Source organism: Bidens hawaiensis, unplaced genomic scaffold (assembly GCF_021521415.1).
Source record: "Bidens hawaiensis isolate Kalapana, Puna unplaced genomic scaffold, B.hawaiensis_p1.1 tig00026194_1, whole genome shotgun sequence".
NCBI classification, from domain to species: Eukaryota; Viridiplantae; Streptophyta; class Magnoliopsida; order Asterales; family Asteraceae; genus Bidens; species Bidens hawaiensis.
Genome location: NW_027494214.1, coordinates 71,238 through 80,357, shown reverse-complemented (window position 1 = coordinate 80,357; position 9,120 = coordinate 71,238). Strand labels below are relative to the sequence as shown.

The window sequence follows — 9,120 nt, the reverse complement described above, 5'->3', positions numbered from 1 at the left end:
AGAAAATTCATCTTGCGTATGTGAATGTGTCCCATGCGTCGATGGCAAAGGATAGACTCCTTTTCGGTAGCTTTAGACACAAAACATGTAGCTGAGGGTGAAACATTTACATCATAACTCATATCCAGTACATAAATATCATTCGATCGAGGTGATCTCATGACAACCATATCTTCAGGAATTGTGTATCCCGGTTGAAGGATAACACATTCCTTGTCTGTGAATACTGTGGTAAACTTTTTATCACATATCTGAGAAACACTCAGCAAATTATGATCCACCTTCTCACAATAATTTACTTTTTCAAACGTCACTTTCCCGTTTGAAACTTCTCCCTCCTTTGTAATCATTCCCCCATTGTTACCAGCAAATGCAACATAACCTCCTTGAATATCCTTAACATTATTCAGAAGATCTAGGTTGCCAGTAATCTTCCTAGAACATCCACTATCCAAAATCCATTTATGAGTAGACCCGGACGTAGATGAACTCTACACAAACAAGTAAATGATTAGTTTAAAAAGGCAGCCCAAGCCTTAGTCTTGGGCTCTCCCTTTGATACTTTCGGAGAAAAGGATAACTTAACACTAGTATTCGGTACTTGAGAATAGGTGACCGGTTTCTTGTTTTTCTTCTTTAAGTACCCGTCACGTATAATTCCCGAATCAGTGTTTGAACAAATTGGTTGAGCACGGTCAACACATTTGTTTGTTACATTAAAAGATTCAATCATAACAACTTTTCTTGGATTGACATAAGAATACATTATAAAACTTTCATCAACTTGGTTTTCTTTTGGTTTTACATTCAGATCAGTCTTACATTTTGATGACACTTTGATCTCATCAACCTTTGTTCCACATTTTTTTAGAAACATGTCCAGGTTCACCACATTTAAAACATAAGCGTGAATCTAAAGACTTATGTAGTGAACCACTTAGTTGACTTTCATGCACATGTTGAACCTTAGTTTTGGATTCTTCAAATGACACTTTCTTTGTACCAGCAGATTTAAATCCCTTTTTATTTTGAAAAAATTCTAGGTTGGTAGAATTAGATGAATTCTCCATCCCAGATGATTTGACAAATCTTATAGGTTTAAATGTGGTCTTCTTTGCTTTTTCTTGAACATTTTTGAATTTAGATTCGTTAAATTGTTGTTCAAGTTTAGTGACTTCTAAGTGTCATCCTGAAAGACACTATCAATTAATTCTGGATTAAGAAGATTCAGAGGAATTTCCTTATCCGAAAAAACCTTTGAAAGACCTTTTAATTTAAATATCTTCCCGCTTGAAGATTTTGGTTGAGGATTTATGAATCTCATCAACTCCTTATCAGACACCGAAGGTTTGTCTGAATGAAATACATTAGGTGATGCCTTAGGAGTTTTAGAAGTTTCACCCAAAGATTTTGAACCATAAACAGCCTGTTCAAATTCTTCAGGATCACATAAGATGTGATTGTCAGCAGGAATATTCTTGTTTTTAACAATCTCATCTTGTTCAACTAACTCCTCAACAGAACCATCTAATTCCCTTTTTTTTAAAAATGGAGTCACTTTTAATGTGAATCGGTTCTTGAGTTGATTTGTTTTGATCAACACTTTCAGGTTCAACTATAATCACTTCTGGACATTGTTTAATATCTGGAATGCTACAGTAATCTCCTTTAAAGGGAGGAGGAATCTCAACAAACCCTAAACCTGCTTTCCCATTTTTCTTGTGGGAATTTTTTACTTCAATTATTTCATTTAACAAAACAAGGAATCTCGAAATTTTCCAAGTTTATTTTTCAATTCCAGAATTTCATTTTCCAGTTTAGACATGCAGGTTCGAAGTCTGATAATCTCCTGAAAATGTTGTTCATCCACTATAATCTTACATTGAAGTGTCAGATTTGACTTGTACAGATGAGTTATCAGACGAACTCTGATAAGAATCAGTTTCAGAATCTGATGTATTGCTCTCTTCAGATACTTGATCACTTCTTGCATCTTCAAATTGATCAACTGGTTCAAATACCGCAAGGTTGGCCTGATTTCCCAACAACCTTTGTGACCAATCAACCCCTTCGTTTGCGACAAGAGCTTGATTGTTGTTTAACTTATTCTTCTCTCCTTCAGAAGAACTCCTTTTGCTTTGATCATTACCCGATGAATTCTTTCCTTGTGATCTCTCAGCATTGCGAGGACCGGAATATTCTTTTCTTGGCTTGTCACATTCTTTGGCAAAATGGCCAAAGTCCCCGCAGTTGTAGCATTTAACCTTCAATTTATCAAAACCAACTCATTTACTCAGAGTTGGAAGGTCTTTTCCTGTTCTTTGCATGAACTTCTTGACCTTTCTCACAATCATAGCTATATTCCATTTTAGATCCATCAATTCAAGATCATCAGGATCAATTTGATCATAATCTTCATCGGTTAACTCACTAGTGGCAATTTTTCTACCCACCAATTGTTCGTATGATGTCATGAAAGCACATACAAAGGCAAACTATTGTTCGGCTTCTTGAAGGTTTACTTTTGGTAATGTAATTGAAGCATTGGTGGTAGACTCAGATTTTGCACCTAATGCCATAAAGCATACATTAGGTGAATTATTTACATTAGTATTCTCCTCTTGAGATTAAGTGAAGAAAGCAGTGATTGGAACAGAATTTTGACTTGAAGAAGTGTTTGCTGGCATTGCTCCAGCATAAGTTGAAGGATTCTAATTTTGATTGTCCTTCAATGACGTTTGACACTTTAACTCAAATTCTCTTTCCTCAATTTTGTTGATAAACTGCACTGCAATAAGTTCAGGGTTACGAAAGAAACCGTTTTCTTTCAACACAAAGTGAAAAGTAGAATATGACGAAGGTAATGCATTCTTCAACGTATCGATCTTATCAGTCTCAGTTGGCTCAAGCTTAACATTGGCCATTTCAACCACTAGATGACTAAAATGATTTATCATCTCTTCAACCGTTTCATTCTTCATCAAGATAAAGTTTCTGAATTGAAACTTCACAAGCGTTTTCTTGCTCTCTAGTGTATTACCCAGGCTTCTTCTTTTCAGTGTATCGAATAATGATGCAAAAATCTTTATGGTGGTGTATTGATGAAAGATTTGTTCAGGTAATGCCATAGTAAGAGTTGAATAAGCCTTAGTCTCACTCTCAAAATCTTTCAACTCTTGAGTTTCATAATTCTTGAATTCCTTAGGAGTCCAGCCAAGATTGTCACTTCCAACCAATAGTGCATCATACACAACATCAAGATAATGTACACTACTTGGATGAACGGATCCCAAGTGAGCACGAAATCTCGGTCCCACCGAGCAAAGTCGGATAATTTCAGCAATTTTGGACCCTTGTTGTGGCTCCCAATTTCATTATCCATGGTAAGCATTTGCTACATTAGAGCATTTTAGGAAGCTAAAGCATAGAACGAGGCGTTCTGAGAAGCCATGATAACACTGGTTGAAACTTAAAGGACTAAACTTGTAAAAACTGAAAACTTATGGTTACTGTTCACACGAATGGAAGAACAGTAACGAATGTGGATTGCAACTTTTAATGAATGAACGATAATCGTTAAAATGATGAATGAAGTTTAACGAATGAGTAATATAGCGAATGAGTATCACGAATAGAGGATGAATAGTGAACGGGGTGAACGAATGAGCAATATAGCGAATGTGGTTTATGTAACGAATGTGGTTTTAACGAAAGGAGTGAATTAACGAATGAGCAGTTAATTTCTAACGAGTGATTTAACGAATGAGCAGTTCATGATTAACGAATCAGAACCCATCAGTTAACAAATAAGAACTCATATCTTCAAACTTTCAAACTTATTCAGTTCTTAGTCCAAATCAGTCCTTATTAGTCTAAAATCACTAAAATAACTATCAATCTGTTCGTAACTAGATTCCGAACCTTATCACACTTTTTCGGATTCACAAACAACAACTAATATGATCAATTAACCACTTCGTCATATACCAGTTCGTATCATTCAAATCACACCTCAATCAGAACTTAATTCGACATCAATTCGAACTCTAACCACACTCAAACCTCCATAACTATTCAATTAACTAATTAACACTCCGAATTACGTTAAGAACAGTTCCAATTTCAATGAAGACACAAACTCTGTTTCACTAAAACTCCATTAATACCAATTCATCCTGAAATTGAATCAATCATTGATGAATTCATACAATTTTGCAACGAACAACACCGAAGATCAGATCATAAGGCTCTGATACCACTTGAGAGAGCACAGACGGATCTAGATCTTGTGATTAAATCGATGTTCATGTTGATTCGTTATACAATTAGGCTAGATATACGTTAGTGTGTGTACTGTGTGTGTTGAGAGGATAATCGGGTAGAGTAACGAGAGGAATCACGGAAATAATCAGAACTGTTACGTTAAAATAGTTTACAGGGGGTATATATAGATGATGACCCTATTCGTTAAGATAAGCTTAACGAATAGGTCATTCTTTATGATTATTTAATGAATAAACAAACTTATTCGTTAATACTTTAATGATAGCGATTAGCCCACATTCGTTATGTTCCATTTGTTAATCTGGGTTAACGAATGGGACTTACATTTAAGACGAATGTGACACGTTCGTTACGGAGTAACGAATGTGCCTTACACTTAGGCATATTTACATTTATAACCCCTATACTATTAAAGTATTACATTATCAACCAATAAAGACCGAGGCGGACAAAACATGTATCAACAAACAATGAGGCTGAATATGAGGCTTGGATTGCAGGGCTCCTCTTATCATAAGCGATGAAGATTCAAGAACTAAGTGCCTTTGTCAAGTCAAGACTAGTAGCCAACCAAGTAAACAACGATTTCATGGCAAGGGAACCTTTAATGCTGAAGTATAAGCAGAAGTTCGAGGAGCTTATGAAGGAATTCAAGGACTGTTCCTTATCTCAAGTTTCCAGAACTCGTAAAAAACAACCCAACACCCTTAGTAAGCTGGCTTCTCTAACCTTCTCTCATTTGACAAAGAAGGTCCTAGTGGAAGTATTGAGAAGCCCCTCCATTGAAGAACTAGAAGTACAAGATGTCATTGAAGAAGAGGGGACTACCTGGATGGCCCCCATCCTAGAGTTTCTCAAGGATGGGAAGCTTCCTTCCAAAGAAGGAGAAGCCATAAAGCTGAAGCTCAAAGCTAAGCAGTATGTTGTGGAAGAAGGAGTACTATACAAGAAGGGTACTTGAATCCTTTGCTACGTGTGGGACCGGATCAAAGCAATTACCTTGTAAGAGAAGTGCATGAAGGCATTTGTGGAACATATTCCGGTCCAACATCAGTAGTAACTAGACTGATGAACCTAGGATACTACTTGCTAACAACGCACAAGGACTCTGCCGAAGTGATACACAAGTGTGAAGCTTGCCAGCTTCATGCTCCCGTCAAGACTAATCCAAAACATAATCTGGTGCCCATCATATCTTCCTAGACCTTCTACAAATGGGGAATGGAAATTGTTGGTCCCTTCCCCGAAGTAGTAGAGAAGGTGAAGTTCTTACTGGTAGCTGTGGATTACTTCACCAAGTTTCCAGAAGTTAAACCCCTAGCTTCCATCACAGGGAAGCAGGTGACAAGCTTCAAATGTGAAAACATAGTTTGCAGATATGGGCCGCCAGGCGAGATAGTAACTGACAACGGGAAGCAATTTGCTGAGAAGCCATTCAGCCATTGGTGCAAGGAGCTATAAATCAAGCAAGTATTTAGCTCGGTTTCCTACCCCCAATCAAACAGCCAAGTTGAACGAATGAACCAGAGTATAGTAGAAGGCATTAAGGCAAGATTGGGAAGGTATGGTAGAAAGTGGGTAGAAGAACTTCCAAGTGTTATTTGGGCCATCCGAACAACGGAGAAAACCAGTCATGGCAAAACACCCTATAGCTTAGTCTTCGGTTCAGAAGCTGTGATCCCTGCTGAAATAGGGGTAAACACAAGAAGGGTGAGAAGCATTGACCAAGATGATAATGACCCGCAGGTTCTGCTCAACCTCAATCTCCTGAAAGAAGCCTGTGATGAGGCTGCTATCAAAGAAGCCAGGTACAAGAAGAAGCTCGAAGCCTTCTACAACAAGAGAGTAAGAAAAGAACGTTCAAGCCCGGAGACTTGGTTCTCAGAAATAACAAGGCCAGTAAGCAGTCAGACAAGGGGAAGCTGGGAACCAAGTGGGAAGGTCCCTACATCATCAGAGAATCCCACAGGGGTGGATCTTACAAGCTCAATGACCTATAAGGAAAGAAGGTGCCACGTCGTTGGAGTGTCAAGCACCTCAAAATGTTCTTAGTATAGGTATTCATCAAAAATCTATGTAGTAGTTATTTTGTGTAAGTGGAAAAATCAATGAATGATTTAATCTTTTGAGTAACATACTTGTTTATTATCCTATATATGGGTGAGCCCCTCCAAACTAGGCTCCATGAGATCCGGCGAAGTTCCTACTCATGTACAGGGTTGAGCTCCTAGGCCATATCTCTCAACATGTAACAAGACGGTATATCTTCCTGTATACAGGTTGAGTCCCAAAAACAATATGACTCCATGGAAAACATAAAAAGAAACTATATCCATGCAACGAGATTGAGCATCTCTAACCAACATTCTCCATAAGTACAAGAAGCTAGAAGCTTACAAGTTTGAGAAGCTTAAAAAACCTAAAGCCTTATGTAACAATATACCACAAAACAAGTCATATTTTTTTTATCTTGTGGACCGACTAGAGGATAGGATATACTTTGCATCGGTTCTTAGTCACTAAGGTAAGGAAGGGTGTCTGCAGCACCACTCCTTAGCAAAGTTTCAAAGACATTGCAAAAATAACAAACACAAAAAACACAAGTAAACAAAACAAACAACTACGATTTAATTTTAAAACATAAAGGAACCATAAGTAGGTGCTACAAGCATCACAAACAAGCTACCTGCATATGCGTAGAATATGGAGTTTGTCAACAACACATGTTGAGTGAGATGATCACCAATTTTTGACACAACAAATAATTATATAATAAATAAATAATAAATGATAAATATTAAATATGCAAACAAGTACATGTGATAGTAATCAATCAAATCATAACAAAACATGTATATAACCAAATCGTGCTAGTGTGCCAATGAATCGTTGCCAAGCGAATCGGGCATTAATTACAATGACTAAAACTGTCGTTTTACATTCGCCAAGCGAATCGGGCTCCGGTTACTAAGAAGGCTGTATGATCATACTAATGAGAATCCAAGATTTGATAGATACAAACACACTTAAACAAATAGCAATTAGCAAATAGCATTTAATTGATACAACACACAATGATCATGTTTGCGATTGTTTGAGATATATGTATGATATAAAATATAAATAAGTACGCATATGTCCCCAAAACATTTGAAAATAGTATATAAAAAGGGGAATGATCAAACTCACCTTAGATTAATGATAAGTGATTAATAAATGCGATTAAACGAGCTATGGAATAAGCGAATCGTCCACTACAGGTCAAATGTTATAAATGATCAGAATATGAATTTGTGAAATATGATAATACAATGAAAAACGAAATCGTGGCCGCTGGAATCAATCCAAACGGGCGTTTACAACTCAAGTTATGTTATATTTAAGATTTAAGCGAGCTGCTACTGACCAGAATCTGAACAGCGAGTCGGGAGTCCTGTTTTGGTCAGTAGCCTTAAAATTTCATTTCGAGAATAAAATCATTCTGGACCGAATGTTGAATCCGAACAAAAGCGTGAGAAAACGATAAGTCAAAGTTGTTGACTATTTTACCCTTTATCGGGTTTTAAAGCAATTGACCAGTCAATACCCTTCAATCTCAGAAATTGATTGAAGGTTATCGACTAGGGAATGTTTATGAACGAAAATTTAGTTTACAACTTACCTAGAAAGTGAACGAACAAGGAGATATATCGAGTCAAAGGTCCTTAGACTTGCAAAGTCAAACGAACAAACTTGAATCTTCAACCAATAAGCAAAAACCGGGATAATACAAGCTGGCCAGAGGGTATGACGGCTGTGGAATGCTTTTTAGGGTTCATGTAAAGGTTTATGGTAGATGAATGAGGCTTGTTTATATAAGAATAGCAAAAACGAACTAAATATGGGGTTTTACTCGTTTAAGGAAGTATATATGATATTAAATGAAAGAATCACCGAAATATTCATAAAGATTTGATCTTGGACAGGAGAAAATGATTTAGGACTTGTATCTTGACTATAATACGTGTACTTGGTCCTTAATTTACTCAAACATGCCTAAAACAATCAATTATATACCAAAACGAGCTAAGGAAACGAAATCGGCTTGAGATTCTGATCAGGTCAGCCACCGCACTACGCGGCCACAAGGAGTGAAGCCCGTCGCGCGGTGCTCCGAAGGTTAGGAGGGGGATGTTTCAACTTTTGGCATATTTGGTCCTTGTGTATGATTAATGGTCATTTATTGAACTATTTAAGCTATAAACAAGAAATGTACAATATATAAAATATGAAGGGTTTAAAGTGAACATAGGAAAGTTAAATACTCATAATTATTTTATTTTAAATGATAACAAAGATCTAAAAATGTTTCGGGTCGGGTTAAATGACGGGCGACCCGTAGGAAAGCAACTAAGTGATTTAAGAGATATAAATATGCTTACGTGATTAAGTTAATTCCGTTGAATTAGTTGACTACGGTTGCTCATGTGTTTGCAGGTTTGAGGAGCTAGAGAGCGACGTTACGAGAACACGGGAGAAAACGATGAAGAAAACGGAGCTGGAACGAGAGAGATACGAAGAAAACAAGAAGCGGGAGTGAGCTCCACCGTGGCCCACGGTCCACCTGAAGCAAATGTTCCAGAGTCCACCGTACCGTGGAGGAGATGGAGAACCGTGGGGTGGACCGTGGCCCATGGTCTGGCGTGGCTGGATCTATGACATTGGGCAACCGTGGCCCACGGTTCAGACTGTGGCCCACGGTCCGGGGAGGAGGCCCACTTGCATGTCTTTTTATAGGTCGATTTTGAGTGTCTTTTACTCAACTCTTTCATTTTGGACGGCCTAGAGGCGATTTTG

The 9,120-nt window shown here is 37.6% G+C and overlaps 1 protein-coding gene across 1 annotated transcript; it reads left to right on the top strand.

The window, feature by feature from the left end:
- Nucleotides 1-5,802: 5,802 nt before the first annotated feature.
- Nucleotides 5,803-8,863, top strand: LOC143573085 (uncharacterized). Its single transcript, XM_077058065.1, has 2 exons — nucleotides 5,803-6,293; nucleotides 8,761-8,863. The coding sequence occupies exons 1-2, from the start codon at nucleotides 5,803-5,805 to the stop codon at nucleotides 8,861-8,863; spliced, it is 594 nt and encodes a 197-aa protein (XP_076914180.1).
- Nucleotides 8,864-9,120: the final 257 nt, after the last annotated feature.